General features: G+C 40.6%; 1 protein-coding gene across 2 annotated transcripts in view; it reads left to right on the top strand.

Annotated features, from left to right (window-relative positions):
- Window positions 1-23,795, top strand: part of GTDC1 (glycosyltransferase like domain containing 1) — a 3,282,804-nt gene that overhangs the window by 3,168,002 nt on the left and 91,007 nt on the right. For both annotated transcript variants that reach the window (XM_044074854.1, XM_044074853.1), the window contains 2 exons: window positions 11,904-11,974; window positions 12,613-12,704. In XM_044074854.1, the coding sequence (XP_043930789.1) occupies window positions 11,904-11,974; window positions 12,613-12,704 (163 nt within the window). The remainder of the gene's footprint in view (window positions 1-11,903; window positions 11,975-12,612; window positions 12,705-23,795) is intronic.

Raw genomic sequence — 23,795 nt, 5'->3', positions numbered from 1 at the left:
GACAATATTTGGGATTGATAATGTACTGTAGACTGTCACACTCCTACCAATAACAGTGATATGTCCAGGCGATGTACATCATATACTGTCTCGCACTGTACCTTAGGATGTGCTACTCTGTGTGTTTGCACAGGAGGATGTTAAATCTTGATATTGTGTGAAATGTGTCCTTCAGCTAAGTAAATTCCATAGTCCTGTAACATTTATTAAATGTGTAGGATGCTCCATTGCACATGATATATCATGGTTCAAGTCATGCTCAGCACACTGCTATAGTATGGTGGTGTGCTGTTTATCAACAGCTGTGTATACAGGCACACATGTTGATATGTACGTCCACAGGTTTTGCCATTTCACAGGATGTTTTATGTGCACAAGGTCCAGGGTGCATACGTTTGCAGGAGGCAGCTTGCCGTACTGTAAAGAATGTGGCCAACCAGTACACAGGTGTACACAGGTGGACATGCTCCTAATTATGATATGTTATGTCTGACAGCATTGACTGTCAGTGACTGCAATAGTAGTAAAGTACATTCACATGTTTACACGTCCAAATGTTAAGTAATCACGTGGATGTGTTTTTAGCAATGTATACTAATAAGCAGTAGAATTTTCCCTTTGATTCAGACAAGACACTCCAAGAAATATCTGGCCATCTGTGCAACAGCATGAAACATGTTTACCAATCTTTTTCTCCCCTATCTATGTCAGTTAATTGGCCAAAAGGATATAGAGTATAGCAAAACTGCATTGTAGAGGTGCATTACATTGCTCCTTATGGAAGTCACTGGATAGCCTTGCAAAAGAGATCAAGGTCTTTGGAAGCACTTAGACCTGTTAATCCAAGAACCAAGTGTCTCTACTGCCTGTGATGGTTTGCTGGGGGGGGGGGGGTTCTGTGCATATTTTGTCAGAATTTCTGAATGCCTACTGTCCTCCCCAAACTGATGTAGTGCTTCTTTTGCCTATTTTGATTCATACATTATGTTTTCGTATCTTACAATTGGGATTACCAGTGAACATGCCAGATGTTTTCTGAATAGAGAATAAGGAAATTGTTCTGTAGCCACAGTGAATATGCTGTTTACTGGCTTTATCAGCTGAATGCTGTAAGCTCTGTAGATTCATGTTACTGAATATGTTTGATGTTCTGCAGTAGTGTTTAGATGGCTTCACCTATGTGGATATGTGAGACATACTTATAGCCACTGGAAAGAGTATTTGTACTCTTGGGTGTGGAGCAGCCTTTGCAGCAGTAGGCTGTGGCACCACATGGACACACATGTGGGTTCATTGTAATTGGATGGCAGTTGCCGCAACATGCATATTGTGCCCCCATAGTTCTGTAAGATGCCATGATATGGCCAAGATATGTTTGTACTGTGTGTTGTGCACTGTTATTGCATGCATGCATGTGGAGATATAGTACATGTTCTATGCCAATGGTCATTTGGAGCCAGCAATAGTAGTTGTACCTGTGAACATTTCATATCCACCAGCAAATAAGATTGTATGCACAACCAGTAATGGTCTACATTAAACAAGTTGCTGTTGCATGGAGTTAACTTATATGCTTGGTAACTTCTATATGATGCAGTGGCACATCTCAGCATATGTCATGGTGTGTTAAATTGCTGAGTTTTGAACAGAGGATTTCATATGCACAAGGACCACTTAGTAGCAAACAGCTGCTGTGTCCACAATGTCTTCCAAAGTCATTGTCTATAATATCCTACATTACGCATTATTTATCTGTCTATATGATTGCCAGCCATACTGACTTCCAGTGTTTGGCCAGTGGTAGATGTTATCATATGTTGCTTGCAATCACTCTGTATGTCTTGCAACCTGGTGTTGATGTCAAGTACAAGGTCAGTTGGTTGCTATGGTGTTGAGTTCATGGAAACACTCTTCACTGTTGCGTATTAGAGACCTTGTGTAAGGTGGTAGCCCTGTGTCAGCAGTACAGCAGATTGACATGCTTCTTGTTAACATCTGCATATTGTGTATCATTTTCATTTGTGTTTGCATATGCTATCCACATGTATGCAGCTTTGAGTTATAATATGCATATCACTGGACTTTCCTTGTTGCATGTTGTGAATAGTTAAGTTTCATTGATCATATTTCTGGAATAAGCCAGATAATTGTGTTTATGCTTGTGGACAACCATGTCCTATGCACATCCCCGTGTCATGGTGCAATGTAATACATGTGCATTTTTGTAACATGACCACTGTCGAAGTATGGGCTATGCAATCCATTGTGGTGTTCTCCTATGTTCTGTGCTGTGTCCTTTCTTGGTGACTGTTTAGGCATGCCATACAGTATAATCATTGATACACATCACACAGTGCGGCAGGTATAGGTTACCTTTTGTGAGAATCCTTCATAATGTGTTTGTGGTCTGAGGTGTGTTGCATTCTTTTTTGTGTTGAGGTGTATTGTATCCTTAGTGCATATTACATTTGCATTTCCTTTCACAATATGGTGGTGGTGAATGTTCTTTTCTTTTACACATTAGTGGCACCTGCACAGTTACATGGCAAGATCCAGGGGGCAACATCTTGTGGCACATGAAGTGACATATGGATACACACCATCTACTCCTGGCATTCTTACAGTGGGTTTGGGTCACTATGATATGCTCTGTTCAACTTTACTTCCCCAGTAGATGACCACATCTGCCATCATTGCAGTGTCCATCATGCCACGCTACATACAGTATTGAACACTATTTCATGCTTTCAGCAGCAAGCCGTTATCATCATCATCATCAGCCCAATTTTTCCCATTTATTTTACATGGGGTCGTGGTATCATGTTAACTGTCGCCATCTCTCTCAATTCAATGCCACATTCCTGCCTTCTTCAACACTCATGCCTAAGTGTCACAGATATTCTTTCACACAATCCATCCACTTCTTTGCTGGATATCCTAATTTCCTCTTACTTTCTTTCTGTCTGCTCCAAATCTTCTTTATCAGATTGTCCTCTACTTTTCTGCATGTTTCCGTACCACCGTAATCTGTTCTCTTTGATCTTTTCTGCAGGTGGAGCTACTTTGGCTTCGGCTCTTATGTCCTCATTTCTTCATCTGTCTGACAGTGTGCATCCTACCACCCTTCTCAGGCACTTCATTTCCATCACCTCTAGCTCCCCCATCTGCTGTGTTTTCACTGCCCAAGTTTCTATACCATATAGTAGTACTGGTCGCACCACTGTCTTGCACACCTTACTTTTCAGCTATTTTGGCATTCTTCTGTCATAGACTATACCTGAGACTATGACATTTGGCTGCAGCCCCTCTGATCCTAGCTTTGACCTCTTCATTCAGAATTCCCTTCTCCTCGACCACCCCTCCCAAATACTTGAAGCTATTTACCTATTCCACTATCTTCCCTTCTATCTCAATTCTTAACTACTTCTGATTTCCCAAGATTGTTGCCATTGCCACTGTCTTATCTGTTCTTAGTTTCATCCCATGTTCCTTCAGTTTTTCATTCCATTCCCCTATCCTTTGCTGAATGCCTGTAATGCCACATCATCTGGATACAGCAACTTTGTTGATCTCTCCCCTCTGGCCTGTTTGATAATATAATCCATCACCGGTATAAACAACAGTGCACTCAGAGCTGAACCCTGGTGCAATCCCACTCCCACTGGGAACCCCTCTGTGAGGCTGAATACTGTCCGTACTTGAGTCATTGGGTCATTGTACATAACCTGCATTAATTCTACCAATGTTGCTGGGACTTCAAACCACCGTAGTACTGCCCAAATCAGCTTTCTTGGGACCTTGCCATATGCTTTCTCCAAGTCTAGGAATGCCCACTTGGACTCTTTCCTCATCTCTAGCTTTAGTAGGGACACAGTTGGGTCAGAAATGCTGACAGCCAGTAGGCATTAGTAGTACAGTGACAAACTACAAATGTTGCATTGCTATCACCTGGCATTGTTAGCACATTGACAAACTTCAAAAGTTGTCTTGCTACCATTTTTCTTGTGTATCTGTTGTTTTGATGATAGTCATTTTTATTTTGTTAAATACCATTGTAACACATTTCTACATATGTTCTTAATCCCCACATTCACAGTATTTTGTATTTGTGTCTCTGTTGCAATATCTTTTCATGCCAGCTCCTTCTGCAGGTACTTCAGAATTTTGTTTATGACCTATTTTGTGGATTGAGAACTGCCTTTCATAGTTTTTCACAGTGGTGTAGGACTGGACTATAGGCATAAGTATGGTTTCAGTGCTGGTTATTTCCATTAGACTGTCTTGGTGTGCTGTATACTGCATGTCGTCTGCATTAGTTTTCTACTTTGTTTGGGCCTTGATTCATAAATATATGTGATGTGATTCTCCTGTGTCTCCCAAATACCTTGTAAATTAACCTTAATTTCAGCAATGGTTTATGTAACTGTGGAGTACATTTGTGCACAGTACAGATTCTCTCTCTGAATCCTGTCCTTACTGTTCACATCAACATTATTTTCTCATTTATGTGTGTATTTGTTGTACTTTAACAGTTGCATTATCCACCTTGTAGTTTGGCAGTGTCTAATAAGTAATAATGTGCTTAGCTTGTTTGTGACAGTTTGGCCCTTTCTCTCACACTGACTTTTCTTTCTACACCAACTTTTGCATCTTCTGGAGCATTACTATCTGTGAAATGGTCTTAGAGAAATGTTTGGGTCTAAAAGCCTAAATAATGTGCAAATATGACATAATTGCCACTGTTTCAGATTGTAGTTGATGGCAGGACTGCCTTTTGCTACGTCATTCATCTATGTGGGCTCCATTCACCAGGTGTGCAGTGCCATAGAGTTGCGATGTGAAGTTGTTCAGTCTCGCCGTTTGTTCTTACACATGGCTCCGAGTCGGCCGCTTTCCAAGCTCAAGATCTTTCAGTAGCTCGAGGCACAGTACCTATCCCATGATGCTCTCTGACTAACCCTCAGATCTAGTTTGCCGTTGCAACGGAATCGCAAGTCTTCGTGTGCTCGAGCCAGTGAAGGTTTATTAAGAAGTATTTTTACAGCTAAGTTTACCTTATATATATATATACATATATATATATATATATATATATATATATATATGTATATATATATATATATATATATATATATAAATCTGTTTTTCTACCAGTATTCCCTTGTTATACTCTCTTTTTTTAGGGCTTTGTCCCTGTTTAGTGTGTTTTATTGGAGCGAGTTGCTCTTGGGCCTTGCCCTCTCTCCAGTTGGTTACATCCTTTACTATAGTTGTACAGGGATCTATCTTTTTCTCCTATTCCACTTTTTGGCAAGATTGTTTTTTTGATTATTATTGGATTGTACTGTTGTACTTTATATTATCAGGGATCTGATAATTGTGTTTTCTCTGTGTTTCTCTTCTTGTGATTGGATAGTACTAGTGTACTTGATATTATCAGGGATCTGATAATTGTGCTTTCTCCTGGACATGATGGCTGACCAAAAGCAAAAGTCCGGATTTAAAAGATGTGACTGTGGCCAAAAAATGTCAATAACAGATAAACACATTTCTTCTGTTTATTGTTTGGGACTTCTCCATTTGCAGGAGGGTTGTTCCATCTGACACTCTTTTAGTGGCAGAGTTCTGTTAGAAAGACATAGGAAACTTATTGATCGGGGTCTCTTAACACCTGAGTTTCAAGAAGCTTTGGACAAGTCCGACCAGACCTCCAAGTCTTCGAAAGGGTTGAAGTCGTCTCAGGTGCCCTTGGAGCCTAAGTCTTCGGCTCTGAGCATCTCTGTTAAGGTGCGGTTACCGATTCCTAGGTCTTCGGAACCATGTGCCAAACCGATGATTCAGAACCAACCTTTGGTTTTGGAGCCGATATTGGAAACTAAAATCTCCAATACGTAGGTCTGTAGCTTCTTCGGCCCCTTTGACCCGCTCTTCAAGGATGTCAGATATTGATATGGACCGTGTGGTGCAGAGGCTCTTGGAGAACCCGGCATTGGCTAAACTGCTCTCGGCTTCATCTCAACTGGGTTCGAGCGCTGTTCCCGCCCCATTGCTTGTGACTACTCCTTCTCCGAGCCTACCCAGGCCTTCAGAGCTGGAGGCGGAAGATCTGATGGTTGTGGAACCCGTGGAGCCGAGTCCTGTTCCAGTGACTTCGGTTACACCCACCCTGACCTCTTCAGTGCCATCTGAAGAGTCTTGGATCTGACACTCTCTCATCGGTTCTGGGGGGGAGAGTCGAACTGATGCGTCTGTTCCAACATTTCCCCTCGGGGCTTCGGCGCAGGTGAGCTCGGCTCCGTCCTCGGGTTTGGAGCCCTTGGCCTTGGCACCTGCGAGGCCTCCGTCTTCCTCGAAACCGGTGTCCTCCTCGAGCCGAGAGTCCGGGGCCTTTGATGCCATGAGGAGGGTGTTGTTTGTTCATACCCACACTACAGGTCTCTCCTCTTCCTCCCTGAAGATGCTGAGTTCTGCTTCTTTATCTAAAGCACCTACTAAGCGTCGAGAACCAGAGCCTCAGGTATCCCCTTTGGGTGAACCCTGCTCTACTGAAACTTCACCAGCCGCCCCCACTGATGAAGTTCCCAGAAAGAGACTCTGCAAGAGGAGGCATTTGGATTACCCTCAGGAATCCTTGACATCAGACACTGACTTAGAGGAATCGGAAGGGTCCCCACGGTCCCCCCCGGAGGATGTCTCCTTTGCAGACATCTTAGAAATACTTAAGCAGAAAGGCAACTGGCAGTCCATTCGCCCTACTGAGGATGAGTCGGTGCTCCTGAAGGCCTTTGGGTTTCAGCTCTCCACCTCCTGGGTTACTCCGCCCTTCAACAAACTAATGGATCTGGTCACTCGAAGGGTGTGGGAGTCCACTGACACCATGGAACCAGTCCCTTGGAGGCCCAATAAATTCATCACTGCCCCTCAGGAGAAATCGTTCCTCACCAAAGGAGTCCCTGTTGATGCCATGGTGGTGGCGGCGGCCACCAAGAAAGAGATGTCAGAGACTTCCTCTAATGTCCAGCCTCCTAATAAGGATTCCAGGACGATGGACAGATATGGGAAACACATTTTTAGTTCTGCGACATTTACCATGAGATCGCTTAACTACTTGACCCATTTTACTCGCCTTCAACGAGATCTCTTTCAAGAACTCGGAGATACTCTAAAGGGTAACACAGATGAGGCTATTTCGGAAAAGGTTACAGCTCAGCTTTCTACCCTTAATTCTGTCATCAACTCATCCATGTGGCTCATTTCCTATGCAGCCGAGGGATTGAGTCGAGCAGCAGGTTCAGCGATTGCTCTGCGGAGACAGTCCTGGATGCGCTTGTGCTCCTTTGCGGAAGCCTTCAAGTCTTCCTGGCTCTTCATTGTTTGGGCCTAAAGTCAAGGAGACCCTCATTAGGTGTGAGCAGGAAGAAAAGACTCTCTCTGCTGTAGGAGTCCGTTTTTCCATCCCTACTAGACCAATACCCCAAAGGGCAAAGAGGTGGAAAATGTGGTTTTGGAAGTTCCAAGGAGCTTTCCAGAACACACGTAGTGAACCCCCCTTCAGGGGCAGAGGAGGGGGCAATAATGGAAGACGCCACTTTGGCAGCAGAGGGGGTCCGCAGAACCAGAGTGACAGGGAGCAGTTTCCTGGCAAGCCTTATCAGCGCTCCTGAGAGGAGGCCCGACTGTCCTACTCTGGAGGCAGTCCGGGATCGCTTCTCCTTGAATCCAGACGCCTGGCTAGGAATTACTTCAGATTCTTGGGTACGAAACATAGTTACCAGAGGTTACCTCATTCCCTTTGTAGAACCCCTGTTACCCACAAAAAGAAACCCAGATGTTCCACCCAGTCTGAGAAATCAAGCAGTCACAGAAATCCAAAACCTGCTAGAAAAAAGAATCATCCAGCCAGTCCCAGCAGACCAGATAGGATCCGAAACTTACTCCAAATTCTTTTTAGTTCCAAAGAAAACAGGGGACTGGAGGCCCATTTTAGACCTCAGCAAACACAATACATTCGTAAAGAATGAGAAGGTCCGGATGGTCACACTTTAATCGATACTCCCGTTCCTGGGAACAGGCGATTGGATGTGCTCCTTAGATCTCAAGAATGCATACTACCACATCAAAATGGCCAGATCATCCAGAGATCACCTGCGTTTCTGGCTGGGAGCCAGTCATTACCAATTTCGAGCTCTGCCCTTTGGTCTCACTACAGCCCCCAGAGTGTTCACCAAATGTATGGCAGTAGTTATGGCTCACCTTAGGCGTCTAGGATTCCGGGTGTTTCCGTATCTGGACGACTGGCTCCTATCCACCACCATCAGGCATCAACTCATTCAGTCCAGGGATCATACGATCAGTCCAGGGATCATACGATCAGTCTCTGTTCTCGGTTAGGAATAACCATAAATTTCAAAAAATCTCCTTTATTACCATTGCAGCATATCTCATTTATCAGAGCAGACCTAGACACCACCACCGCCCTGGTCAAATTACCTCTAGAAAGAGTCACCTCTCTAAGAAATCAGGTGTCGTGCTTGTTACAAGAAAAGAAAGTACCTGCTTCTCAGGTGTTAAAACTCTTAGGCACAATGGCAGCTTCCCTCATAGCAGTACCTCTGGGCCAGATGCAGATGCGGATACTCCAATGGTTGCTTTTCAACCAGTGGTCCTACCAACAGCTCCTGATGTCATTCAAAATTCTGTTGACAGATGCTTGCAAGAGAGACCTTTTCTGGTGGTTGAACAGCCATCAGGTGACAGTAGGTCGACCGTTTATATTACCCCCTCCAGTAGCCACGGTGACCATGAACGCTTCCCTGATAGGGGGGGGGGGGCTTTTTCAGGGAAAGACTACCCAAGTCACCTGGTCAGAGATAGAATGTCATTTGCACATCAACGTCCTGAAGTTGAGAGCAGTGCTTTTAACATTGCAGCACTTTCACGACTCTCTACCTCAGGGGATGATTGATATTCAGACAGACAACATGTCGGTAGTCTGGTACATCAACAAACAGGGGGGAACCAAATCTTACCCGTTATGCCGAGAAGCTTTCAGGATTTGGAAGTGGGCTGTGTCCACCGGGCGCTTTCTATTAGCAACACACATCCCGGGGAAATCCAATGTGATAGTGGACAAACTGAGCAGAGCGATTTTGTTACCCCATGAGTGGTCCTTCAAACAAAATGTGGCGGAAAGGATATTACACAGATGGGGCCAGCCTTGATGCGTCCTTTTTGCATTTCCGATGAATGCCAAATGCAGAAGCTACTTTGCCCTCAACCCTCCACCGGGGGACAGTCCCAGGGATTCACTTGTGCACGATTGGCCCTCGGGTCTCCTTTATGCCTTTCCTCCAACCCCACTGATTCCCAGATTCTTGATGAAAGCAAAGGGCTCGGGAAGGACAGTTATTCTGATAGCCCCTTTTTGGCCTCTGCAGATATGGTTCCCCTTTCTTCATCAATACCAGCTAGAAGAACCTTGGTTTCTGGACCCAGTGCCAGACCTTCTGACGCATTTGTCAGGAGTTCTTCAGTCCCTCAAACTCTGACAGCTTGGCTGCTCCACTTCCCAACGTAGCCAGGTCATATAATCTGTCTTCCAAAGTTCAACATATTCTGGTTTCCTCTCATAAAGTCTCCACTAGGAAACTGTACAGTAGTAAATGGAAACGTTTTGTTTACCGGGCCTCTCAACGCGATATTGATCCCTATGTTGCCCCTCTTGATAGGGTTCTGGAATTTTTCGCAACAATTTTTCAGGAAGGTGCTGCAGCGGCCACTGTTAGAGTTCAGTTGGCCGCTATATCTAATTTTCACTTGGGGATTAAAGGATCTAATCTTGTGTCACACAGATTATGTAAAGCCTTTTTGAAAGGGACTCATCACCTAAGGCCACCTATCAGACAACCAGTTGCACCATGGAACCTAAATTTAATATTATCTTAGCTGATGCTTCCCCCCTTTGAGCCTGCATCCTCTTGCCCCTTGAAGTTCATATCTTGGAAAACATTATTTTTGCTGGCTGTTACTTCAGCTCATAGAGTTTCTGAACTTCAAGCTCTTTCTGTTAGGCCCCCTTACTTGTTTTTTTTTTTCCTGATAGAGTGTCTCTCAGGACAAATCCCACTTTTCTTCCGAAGGTCTGCTCCGAGACTAATCTGAATCAGTCTATTGAGTTGTCCACTTTTATCAGACATCATTCTAATAAAATGGAGTATATGCTACATAAACTTGATGTCCACAGACAGTTGAGATTTTACTTGGACAGAACAAAGGATTTAAGAAACTCTGAACAGCTTTTTATCTCCTACGCTGACAACAAAAAAGGGCTATCTATGTCTAAAGTTACCTTGTCTAAATGGTTATCAGATTGCATAAAGTTTGTATATTCTTCAACTAACCAAACCTTAGAATACAAGGTGAAAGCTGATTCCACTAGGGCGGTATCCACATCTCTAGCTCACGCAGCTCGTTTGCCTTTGGACACCATTGGTGCAGCCGCCACTTGGTCAAAACCACATACGTTTATCACTCATTACAAAGTGGACAGGGCCTCCAGGGACAGAGCTTCCTTTGGTTCCACTGTTCTCAGGAATGTACTCCCGTGAGCCACCCAGACTTTGGGTGCTTGGAACGCTACCCACGTATAAGAACAAACGGCGAGATTGAACAACTTCACATAAAGAAGTTATGTTCTTACCATAACGTTCCATGTGAGTTGTTCATCTCGCCTTTGTTCTTACATTTCCCACCCTCCATCCCCCTCCGGGTTCTTGAAGACCGGTTACGACTGGAGGCTTGCTTTGGTTTGTCTACTGTCCTTTACTTCTACCAGACTTTCTTCCTATGGTTAACTGTACATATATGTTTTTATATGTTTTTTATATATACACATATTGACATTTAGGGTATGTTAGGCTGTTCCTTTGTTGCTGGATTCAGCAAACTAGATCTGAGGGTTAGTCAGAGAGCATCATGGGATAGTTACTGTGCCTTGAGCTACTGAAAGATCTTGAGCTTGGAAAGCGGCCGACTTGGAGCCGATGGATCGGCTTCGTACCCATGTGTAAGAACAAAGGCGAGATGAACAACTCACATGGAACGTTATGGTAAGAACATAACTTCTTTTTTCTTTATATGGATTAATTATGACATTTATATAATTTTTATAGCCCATACAGCAAACATTTTTAGTGTTCTTAAGTAGCTGGATGTAAATCAAACATACAATACATGCTGTTTTTTTTTTCACATGAACTAAATAAGTTAAATATATGCTTTATCATGCGTGCATATTAAAAGGAAGGCTAGACGAAGAATTTTGGTGTTAAGAAGCTACCTTTTGTTTTGGTGTATCATGGACTTTCACGAGGAATGCAGAAAGGTGGAAGAGAACATGGCTTGTGCGATTTGTGGCACATAAAACTGAGAGTGCCAAGAAGTAAGTCTCTACATTTACAACCCTGCATTTCAACCAGTGCATCTAAGAATTTCTCAAAATGGTTTTACATTTCTGTAGTTATCTGTTTGGTGCTCTGTAGTGATGCACTGCAGTTTGTTGTGACTGACTGTCATTCCAGACAGGGAACACAGTCTTTCTAATGTGCCTCGACTCTTCCGTAAGCATTATTGTGCCTAACCAGCAACTCATTTGTAAGTACAGTGAACTCTTTGTAGATAGTTGTTTTTCTTGCTTAAAACCTTGAGTTTACCAGCATTGTGGAGAGAATACGTGATTTTTAAAGTCCATTTTATATATTCTGTGCAGATATACTTTCATGTACAATATTTTTCATTACTGAAGAGCTGTGATGAAAACTAGATGGTACAAATGTCAATTCTAATTGTATTTATTACTTTTAGTGTCCATCTGCATTAACAGCTTTCTACATTTTACATTACAGGCTAGAAGCCGTTCATTGTGGATGCTATCCATTATGTCCTAAAGCTTTAGTTTATCCAGAAATCTTTCCAGGTATTATACATTTAATCTAAGAATTTGAAAGGTCAGTACTGTAACTCACCTGAATTTTAGATATGATGCATACATATGTTGGTGTGTTTAGATTATTAGGTTTAGCTTTTCATATTTAGCATGTTACTGTAAAAATACTAAAACAGTTTCCATGTCACACCTTCTATTCACAATATTTTTTCAGACATACAGAAAATGGTGCCATATTTCTAAGAGACAGACTCTATTGTTGCTGTCTGACTTGTAAGTTAAAAAAAAACATTGCTAATGTAGTAAGCTGGAAAAATGCTTTGCACAAGATAGCTGTGTCTAATATGTATTTATATAGGTATACTTATAGCATTATTAATTTACAAATTACTTTTGCAGAGTATATTACAAGATGTATTCTCTGTATTCCTGTTTCATTAGCATATGCAATGTTAATCGCCCCAAGGACATGTCTAAACAGCATAAATACACAGACTTATTTAGCATTAAACATCCTTGTGAGATGGAATGACTTATAAAATCATGCTTAAATAATGTAAAACATGAGGCAGCATGGAGCAGTATGCATTTTTAATTACTTAAGTGACTAATATCTAGTGTGTGCTTTGAGGTTTTTGTTTCATTAAAAATGTATTTTTTTTCTGCAGCTGAATATTTGTACTCCACACCTGAACAGCTCTTAAAGAGACTTCATACTTTCTGTAAGAATCCGCACATTGTAAGGAATCATTTCCTTAAGGTAATGTACCCCACCTGGAAACATTAATACAGACAACCTGAAAATTAAATTTTAGTTTGTCTTTTAAGTGCTGTTTCTTTATGACAATGCTATAGATTTACAAAGTAAATCAGTATACTGATTTTCAAGAAAACAGAGAAAGAACAATATTAACTGCTGCACTAACATGGATTAATTAAACCAGATGCCAATTATATTAACCTGGGTCTCGTGAAATGCATGCAGCTAATGCACGCTGTATGGCGAGTTTTTAATTTATTCTTGTCTAAAGTGACGGTCCTTTTACATTTGGGCCCAAGAGACCTATAAAATGAACCGGGGTATATGCAATTCATTAGCAGAAAAGGAAAGTAAAAGACAGCAGTACTAACCATTATACTAATGAGCATCAGCCTACCTTCCCTGCAAGTATTTAACTTGTAGTCCTTTATGAAACAAGGAGACAGGAGAATGCTGCAAGGTACTTTTCTTTAATTTTTGACTTTGCCTTAAAGTTGTAATGTCCTCTGCATTTTGCCATGAAGACAAGGTTAGGTTATTAATTATCTTAAAATGCAAACTACAGTAATAATTCTGCTAAAGAAGATGCATGTTTTATGCTCTGCCAGTGAGAGATCACTGCTTTTGTTGTCTGGGTCCCTGTCAAATACAGATGTTACATACAGAAGATAAAGTTTATGCTTTGAAATTAAGAAAGGTGCATATATAAAAGCACCGTGCTACGTGTAGAAGCAGATTGGTCCAAGTTTGCACTAAGAACAGTAACAGACATTTTTAGCTGCTACCCTGTCACCACCATAACACGTCCTGGGAATAAAATCTTATTGCCAGTGTTTTTGACGGTGGGGAAATATGCTAAGTAAAATGAACTATTGTGTGAGTTTGTCATATAAAATAAACCATTTGCTGTTGAATGTGTTTATGTAATTGTTTAAGATTTAGTATGTAGTTGATTGCTCATATGAGTGTGATTCTTTCAGGGCTAGGGTAGTTAAGAAAAACACAAGTTAAGAGTCAGTATGTGGAAATAGCTACATGAAAATGCATTTGCTTGAATTCAGACTAATTCCAATTAAGTGTACATCACAACAGCAAGAAACAAACCAAGCATAAATGTAGTATCCCAGGACACAGATGAAAAAGAACACTAAAACATCAAAATGCAGTGATACCGTGATGGTGACATTATTCCCCATTCTCCCTGGCTAAATATAATCAACTCCATAGTTACCATATTAACAGAGTAGAGAGCCATTTTAACCAAAGACATCATGACCCAGCGTACTCCAAAACTTCAGTAAAACAAAAAATGATGACCAGAAAAGTCACAGCACACAGAGAGTTTAACAATTTGAGCAATTTTGTTCCAGTAAAGCAGGAACTTATGCTTTACTGGAACGAAAATGCTCAAACTAAGAAACTCTCTGTGTGCTGTGACTTTTTTGGTCAGAGTAGAGAACCTTGATATGATATTATGACCGTGCATTATCTGGCACAGCTGCTTATAGCCTGCATAATCCTATTATAGCTTAGTACAGCACTGCTTAATATTCACCCATATTATTGCATTGAAAAATGAGTTATTGTGTTGTATTCTACTCTGCAGTATCCATGTAGTCATTTCTGCTTCATAGAATGTAAGTTCCACAATGTTCTGCTTATTCATTCAAGTATACAAAGAAATTCCATTGGAGTCCTTTATGAGCTATGCTGTGATCACTGAATTCCCTTTACACTGTTTTTCCTGTTCTCTGTTATTTTACAGTTATAGTGCAGAGTAGTGTCTTGCTACTTTTGTGGTATAAATGTTCGACATAGGTTATGTTCTTAAATTACATTTTTTTAAGTTTCATTCATAGAAACCTAGACTGACAACGGAGAGGCATTGCTTAGCCTGCCTTAGTTTGCTGAATTCCTTGTGTTATGGATATGTTTCAGAACCTCGACCAGCTGCTTATTTCATCTCTTTCAGAAGAAGCACATTATACATAGTCTATATATTTTAAAATTTTCACCATTTTGAGACTGATACCTCCATAGGAACACTTTTGCAGTAATTCTGTTCTCCACCCTTTTTTAAAAAAAAAGACTGCCTTGCATTTGTGGTCAGATTCCTCTCTGTATGTTTTACAAGTCTGGCGTGCTGCTTCTCAAAAATTCTACTTTTTAGAAGGTAGTACCTGCTTTGACTCAGTTCCCTTGAACTATTTAAGCATGTTTATTGTGCTTCACTCTCTTTATCTGTCTCATATGGTGTAGACAATCAACCATTTCTTGTTCTCTTCCATTACTTTTAAGACCTTGCTATGATAAAGTTTCTAGAATTTCACACGGGTCTCTAGATTGACTTTTGGTGGCTCTCTACAGAGTTGAATAGTCTTTTGTCTTCTAGTTGTGGTGCCATTTCTGATGCACATGAGTATCCCACCAGCTTTGCATTCCACTTTCTGAAATTGCTGACTTATCTTCTGGTGATTTGATAAGATTGCCCCAAGCTCTTATCCATGTTTGTTGTTGCTCCCTTATTTCCTGAGTTTTGGTTCCCTGATGCGCTTTTTAAAATTTTATGCATGTAATTTCACTTGATGTGCTTCAGACCATTTGTTTAACTTCAACAAGTTGCTTTTCATCCTTTCTGCCCATTTTTATCTGCCGTGTTGCATATCTGTACATCATTAGCAAAACAGCACACTTTTCTTTGCAGACCTGCTGTAGTGTTATTTGTAAGAAACACCAAGAACGCCAAAACTATTTACCGCAGAGATATTGTAGTGGTACTTATCTGATTTGTTGGTGGACTTAATGCACTGTTGCCTATTTGTCCTGTTATTTAGCTAGTGTTTACCCATACCATTACCCTAAGGCTTATTGTCAGGGCTGTTAAATATGTTTATTTATTTACTTATATTTACTTATAACACACCTATACTTTCTAATCTATTTACCCCTTACACTAACCTAAATTCATTACGCTCTTCAAACAAACTTCTAGTAACCTTAACTAAGTCTAATAACATTGCTGGTGACTCCCTATTCTCCAATACCATCGGTAAATATTGGAATCTTCTACCTACTGCTCTAACTTCCATTCCCTCCCCTGTTCTCTTTAAACAAAAGCTGAAAAAACACCTTAAAATACACTGGTTATGCCCATGCTTCAATCCTGACTAAAATTGTGACTTCCACAATTTTTTTTTCTCTCTCTCTTTAACACCTTCTTTCTATTCGCTCTCTACTACCTACACTTTGAGAAGTTTCCCTAACAATCTACTTCTTTTACAAGTAGCATCTATTACAATCCATTAAAATAATTTTGAATGTAAAAGAAATTTCCTGAATGTGCTCTACACTTGCCACAAATATTTTACTGTTACAGAACCTTTCTATTTTGTATTTCTATAACTACAACTTAATTGTTTTCTCTACAGGGTATGTATGTAGAATTCTGTAATGTAATCTTGAATCATGTTTAACCTGCTACTTATTTTTTCTTTTTATGTATAACGTAACTGTGATGTTGTGAGCAGAGTCTTTTGCTGTCTTGACTTCTGATTCTATTCCTATTTCTGATTCTACTGTTTCTGGCTCCTCCCTTCTGCTCCGTTTTTCTTTTCTTTTCTTTTTTTTCTTTTTTCCAGCATTTTTCAGGGGAAGGTCAGGAAGGTGGAAGGTCAGGACTTTCCTTAGGAATTTTGTCTCTTTTAATTGTTTTTATGGCCCAGCAGGGCTAGGCCTCCTGTTGGAAATTTTTTTTTTCGGTGTTTCAGAGTTTTTACAGAGGCTTTTCTTTTGCTCATTCTGCCCCCTGTTTTCCTTAAACCGAGTGGTATACCGGCCTGAAGAAAAGTCATAAGTTCTTTTTCTCCTAGTAGGGCAGACCCAGAAACTGTTAGTCAGCCTAAAGGTGTTAAGGCTTTAAGGCTTCTGAACTGGGTAATCCCATCCTACAGATCCAAGGCTTAGGATAGATGGATGGGGAGAGTTTATAAGAATACTCTAGCTAAGCTGTTGCTAAATTGATAAATTGATTCCACATGTTGAAATAAAAAAACTATCTCCTTTCTCACAATTCTAGTCTTGAAAGTCTAGGCTTGAGGAAGGGCTGAATTAATTGATGTTACTTAGATACAAGATGGTTTCTGAGCTTGGGGGTGGGGTTTCTTTGCTTGCAATTTGGATTTGATGCAGGGCCTCGGCTCTAGGGTGGCTGCCACTGGGTCAGTTCCTCAGAGGCACGCTCTGGGCTGAGGGATCAGAATTTATCTGACCATGTACAAAACAAGGATTTTAGATGCCCTATTGGCTAATGTGTTGTTGTTTTCTTCTGTGTGTAGGGTTTTAAAGAAAAATGGAAGAACAAAAGTCTATCAGCCAGTTTGTTATTTTTGCTTGGTTGTTCAGCAAAGTTTAGTAGAAATTGGCCTACTAAGGGGGTGTGTATTTATTTTATTTATATCAGTCTAGGTAGGTAGGTATCTAGACGAGGCAGGCAGAGCTCAGGGCTCTTTCAGGCCTAGAACAGGGAGTTAAAGTCATACTCTCCTCTCAGGACATGTGCTTTCTGGGTGTGAGAGACTGAATACAGCATCCCAGATGGCCTTTTCCCTCCGACAACAAAAGAATCTTTCCCTTTACTTCTCATCCTGTCTCATCAGTCCAGGCTGACTGCAAGGACAGTCCTTCAAGCCTTGGGGTTCATGGTATCTGTATTCTTGTGGTTGCCCAATGCCAAACTGCATATATGAGGAAGCTACAATGTATCTCAAAAATGTATGGACAGAGCTACTTGACTTCTTTCTCATTATCACCTACCACTTTACACTCCAACCAAAGTCGTGTTTTGCCACCGCTGTTTTGCAGGGCAGGGTATTTGCAGCCTCCCTTATAGTTTAGTCCACCCATCCTCCCTCCCTTTTAGGATTCTACCCAAGCAAGGAAGGCAGTAAGCAATGTGAGATGAAGAACATAGTACAGTTTTTGTACCTACCATAAATGTAGATGTTCAAGATCCACATTGCAGTCGTGTAAGGACTGCAGCAATGAACTTCTCAACATCTACATTTATGGTAGGTACAAAACTGTACTTTTTGTCTCTATGTGGAGCTTTTCTCCCCGGGCCTCTGCTGAAAATGGAAATATATCCAGTCAGACCAGCCCGGTAAACAAATGTAAAATAAATAAAAATAAAATAAATAAATGTGCTGTGCCATTTCAGATGCCTTCCTAACATGGATGTAGGCCATATCTGCAGCCATCTATGCTGTTTGCACAATGTGTCTATAACTTTTTGTTTTTTTCTGACACAGCCTTCTTAATGTGAGTCTATGTTACCTTGAATCTTGTGATGTTGCATGTTTGAGATATGTCACGCCTTATTCCAGTAAAAATGATTAAATCATTTTATGTCACTGATATTACCTGGTAATAACTGAAGCAGTAACAAACCTGCATTTTGCCTTCACCTAATACATTTTTTTTCCTCAGGGCTTCCCTAAATAGCAAATAGTTTGGACTCTGAAGGCTCCTATTTACTGCCTAGATTTCTTTCTTTGAGAAGCTGTAAAGCTTTCTAAGTAATGAAACTTCCTTCCAATAATCACTCAGCTGCTGCTGTAAAACATAACCCTCTGTGTGCACTAGCATATATCTTTCCAGTAGCTCCAACCACGAAGGCTTCTGTCCCATCTCCCTTCATTGCTACAGGTGTATAATCTGTAGTAGAGTGAGTCATAGTTCAGTCTGTGTCTTGTGTGTTAATTAGTGATGCAAGTAAATCAGCCAGCTTGCACTCGAGAAAAGAACTCGATTGCCCAGACAGTCTTTGTTCATAAATTATTATATCGTTTCTTAGTGCTGCTTGATTCTATTGTTAGTTATTGATTAGTTGGAAAACAGCATCCAGCAGGCTAGATTAGTTCCAACCCAAGTTTCAACCATCACTTTTCACTAAAATGCTTTCCAAGAACTGGGATTGTTGGGCCTAATATAGACCACATAAGCTGATGTACAAGCAGAACTGTCCAGATTAACATCCATTGTTATGCTGGTGTCAGCTTCTAAGGCTACTCAGGCTGTTGTCTGCTTGTCTGTTGAAGGTACGATTCACATCACCAAGTTTGTGATAGGGGTATAAACTCCTGTTTACATTTTCTGTGGCATAAACTACTGTAGAAAATCTATAACATACTATCTGTAATATAAAATAAAAAATCTGAACGTAAAAATCTATAACATGTATAAGTGGACAGTAACCACTTTTCTTTTTTTAGCCTGTTTCAGATCTGGTGTCATGTAACTTGAATTAGCTAAGTAATACGCCAAGCTATTCAGAATATAGTTTGAGTTGTTTCCATCTGTGACATATTGCACCTACTGTACATGTTTTACTTACTCTGTTAGTCTTCATCTTTCTGTCCACCCTCTGCATAATTCCTTGCCTTCTTAGGTAGAGATTTTATCTTTGTCTCCTCACAGCCTACAGTCACCATTTCCTAACAGCATGACCCTGCCACATGTATTTTGCATTTTCCTTTCATACCTACTATAATTTGCTGTTCTCTTGCTGTATTTTCTGAGTATTATTATAGCCGTGAAATGAATGCTGGCTATTTCCTGAACATTCAGCTTTCACATGGATGCTTTGTCCTTATTTTGAAAATACTGTAAGTACTGTACCTACATATTTAGTAGAGCTTTATTTGGTATTATATGCATTTGCATGTTGCATTCACTTATGACCTTGTAAGAAGACTGCTAGGGCAACTTTTACAGATCTTAGCTGTATTTGCTCTGATATGTAATACCAGGGTTGCCATTTGCAAAAAAAAAAAAAAAAAAAAAAAAAAAAAAAAAAAAGGTCTCAAAAAAATGAAAAAAAAAAAAAAAAAAAAAAAAAAGAAAAAAGGTCAAGAAATCTTTAAAAAAAAAAAGGTCTTTAACAAAAAGACAAAAGCTCTGAGCTTACTTCTCACTCATCTCTGAGCTAAGCTTCGTCAATGCAGTGCAGTTGCATTCAGCAGTTTCCATTCAAACAAAGTTTATTTTGTTTTGCGATATTTTGCCAGTATATATGCCAGGTAAAAAAAAAAAAAAAAAACCAAAGGAGGAGGGGCAGGATTTAAACCGGCAGGGCGGGACTCGGGATCAGGCTGTTGATCTCGGGACAGTCCCGCCCAAATAGGGACGTCTGGCAACCCTGTGTAATACCCAACTTGATAACTCAGAAATAAGTCACATACAATGACAGTATTGGTTATTTATTTACTTATTTGACATTTGTTTACTGGGAAAGTCTAACTAGGCTAGAAAGTGCCCATTTTCAGCAGAGGCCTGGGGTGAAAAGCTCCACGGCTCCATTTCTCAGTCTAGAGTATAGTGCAAGAATGTTTTACTTTCATCTTTACTCTAAAATGGTTTAACCTGTGCATAGTTTAGTGAAGCTTTTCATCCTGGATATCGTCTGTAAATAAGGTTTACCCAGTATGGCTAACCAGGCCAGCAAAGAAATTAGTGAATACATATGAATATGTATACACACGTAAATACCTGGCTTTCCTTAGTAGTAAAGATTCCTGGTATTATCCCAGCATTTATTAAAAAAGGGCCATTTTTGATGTTGCATCTTCATTAAGTTATGTAAGAAATCTGTGATAAGTAATGTCAGGCCACCTTGCCTTGTCTGACTTTATTTGTTGGAGTTTTTTTTTACCCCTTTTTCCTTCTCTATGCCATCTAAATCATCTCATATAGTGTGGGTGCCACTTTACTGATTGGAATTAATGTCCTGTTTGATTTATCGGAACAATATAAAATGAATCATTTTAGTATCCACATCTCTGTCCCTGTTTGCTCCTACTCAGCCTTACTTTCCTGTCACAGTGTCTTTCTTTATTCCCCCTTTATGTATGTAAAAAAAATCTTTTTTTTTACAAAATTAGTTTTTGTTTCCATGGCTTGAACCTTTGCAGTATTTTAATGTATCTCTTCAGTCTGGTCCCTCGCACCCTTCTGTGACCATTCGTCTCTATCAAAAAAAAGCCCATTAGTGCCCCTGTCACCCACCATCATCACCCAGGCTACTAGTTAGATTTGTGGGGATGCCAGCACAGATGAAACAGAGGTACAAAGCTGTCATATGTACAGTTCATTCCATAATAACAATCAAGGAGAAGAGATATTAGTTTGTGAGTACAAGGTGGGACCATTGAGCAGAATAGGCACAGATTTGTGTTATTCAAAGAAGCAGCATGCTTAATATGTGGGAGTTTCTATGACAAGCATCGTGTACTGACTAAATTGGCAAACAACTAAAAGCTTTGGTTTAATGTGTGCATTGATATCTGTGTCTTCAAGAGAGGGTATAGCCAGCATTGCTGTATCTGACAATGTTCTACAATATATGAAGCGTGAGTTCAAAGATGTGAACAAGACCGTAAGTTTAAACATGTAACTACAAGTCCACTTTATCATTAGTCAAATCGATAAGTTGAGAGAACCATTCAGACAGTGTAGACTCCGATGAAATGGAGCGGTAACAGTAGCTATGACAACTGTCATCTCACAGTTTTAGAATGTAGGTATGCTGTACTGAAGGAACTCAGTCTTTTCCCATCTCAGACATTGATGGGAAGAAGGTTAAAACAGTATGTTACTCACCTCAGCTCTTCTATTAGAGTATCAAAGTAGAGCCTGCCACCTTTTCTTCTCTGTCTCATTTAAGATCAGCTCCTATATTGCGGGCGTCTATACTAATCACAGTCTCCCACTAAAGACATTGATCTCGACAAAGGGGTGGTTTTCCCAAAGTCCCCTGTGGAAGACCTCAAACTCAGAAAAATCTTGGAATTGATGAGACCAAGAAGAACCTGATCCAGAGACCAAACCTGCTTCCCAAGGAAGATATTCTGCAGAAGACTTTTTGATCCGCCACACCTAAATCTTGGATTGTCTGTCCCAGCTGACCACAAGATTGGTTTGGTCATGAACATGGTATACCAAGAGATTGACATTACTGAGCCTATCCCTAGGAAACTGAGCAAGATCCTTCATCCTCCCACGGACAGACTTCACTCCAGTAAGACCCCCTTGCTGACTTAATTGTGATGGTTGCTGCTACCAAGAGAGGCCTGTCCGTGAAAAAAGTTTTGGTCCATCTTACCTCATATGCATTCCAAGGTAATGGGTCCAGTGGAAAGCACACTTTTACATCCTTTACTTGCGCCATAAGATCTTTGAACTACCTGATATACGTAACCTGTTTTCAGTATGGCATGTCAGAAGAAATGATGAATGCACTGAAAATGTTGCCACACAGCAATCTGCTTCACAAAAGAGAATTGCAGATGGCCTCCATCAGTAGTATTATGATGCTCTTCATGATGGGGATTCACACTGTTGCAGATGAAGGAGCGAGACTAGCTAGGACAGGCATCACCATGAGGAGGCAGGCCTGGGTTTGTGGAAAGCTTTCAAGCATCCTTCAGCAGTGCCCACTTTGATGGGTCCTCCCTTTTGGATCCCAGGTGAAAGAGAAGTTACCCAGTAGTGAGCAAAAGGGAAAAATGCTAATGACTGTTGGGATAACGTTCTCCACCAATTCAAGGGTCCATTGCAAGTTGTGAGGAACTTATGGTTTTCTAAGTCCCAACAGCCAACATTTGAGCAGTGATCAATGAAAAATTACAAAAGAAAAAGAAAAATGAAGTGTACTTTCCACTGGGGGCAAGTTCCTCCCATAACTCCAGCATCAAGGCTTTACGACCTGTGCCCAGCTTAATTAAATAGAGCATATTCAGTGGGGAAATTAAGGAGATGAGTAATAAAAACATCTCCCACTCCCAGCCTGTAACATTGCACTGCAGAAGACAGCAAGTCAAATCTAACCACCACAGTTCCATCAACTGAAAAGTTCTATCAGTGCTGTCTCCATCATATTTGAACGAAGCAATACACCCATGGGTCCCAGTCAGAAAAATTCATATTCTGCAACAGTTGCAGCCTCTGTGAATGGGATCTTATGTACCATGCACGTGCCTTGATGTAAAGAGTTTTGCAGAAAGTGTCTGTGATGAAATGTTATGAATCTGTACATTCCCTTTCTTTTTAAAGGAGTAATAATTATTGGTTAACCATGTAAGTCCATTAGACACACAGTCCTTTTCAGGGGCGACCTAGAAGTAATGTCTAGTTAAGTGATTTGTTTGGTCATATACTAGACAAATAGCGGCTCTGGTAATCCAACCCAGAACTGCTGCATGGGCTAATGTCTAGCATCGCACAGTCTGAAGCCTGTATGCCATTACGCCATAAATAAGTAAATAAATAAAGTCCATGTTTGTTTTTAATATTCTTTTCCTGAAGTGTGTGATGTTTGATGTCATGTACTCTTACCCTTATGTAATCACACTACTTCCCCAAAATACAATATGGAAGTACTCACTACATTAGCTTACCTTGTAAAGGACCCTTAAACTGTGTCAAAACAACACCACCTCATAACAACATATGCAGAATCTTCTGGAGTTAGTGGAACAACTAGATACTTCCTTCTTGTGTGGACTTTAATTTTTTTTAACTAAAGTTTTCAAGCACTGGATGTGCATGGTCCTGCTGTAGAGTTGATGGGTCCTCCCTTTTGGATCCCAGGTGAAAGAGAAGTTACTCAGTAGTGAGCAAAAGAAAAGAATGCTAATGACTGTTCGGATAACATTCTCCACCATTCAAGGGTCCATTGCAAGGTGTGAGGAACTTATGGTTTTGTAAGTCCCCCCCCCCCCGGGTTATATAACCCCAGCATCCTGGATTTTTGACTTCCACTAAAACAAGGGTATACATGCAAGAAAATGTATTGTTTAACAGCATTTTTATATAGATATTAAATATATATTTACAGGAAGCCTGTTGTGGGTAAATTTCCAAACCTCAATGCAGATGGCTATTCTCCTGCACCCCCACACTCTTATAACTAACAAGAATGTTAGTGAATGTTAGGAAAAACAGCAAACTCCCAACATGGCAGTTTAGGAGACTCTCAAGATTAATGGGGATTCTCCAGTGGATGGCATCCTAGAAGTGGAGGTGGACCACAAAACC

The sequence above is a fragment of the Protopterus annectens genome, chromosome 6.part0 (assembly GCF_019279795.1).
Source record: "Protopterus annectens isolate FY-2018-M chromosome 6.part0, PAN1.0, whole genome shotgun sequence".
NCBI lineage: Eukaryota > Metazoa > Chordata > Ceratodontiformes > Protopteridae > Protopterus > Protopterus annectens.
Note: the sequence above shows the minus strand (reverse complement) of the source record. Positions and strands in the feature narration are given on the sequence as shown.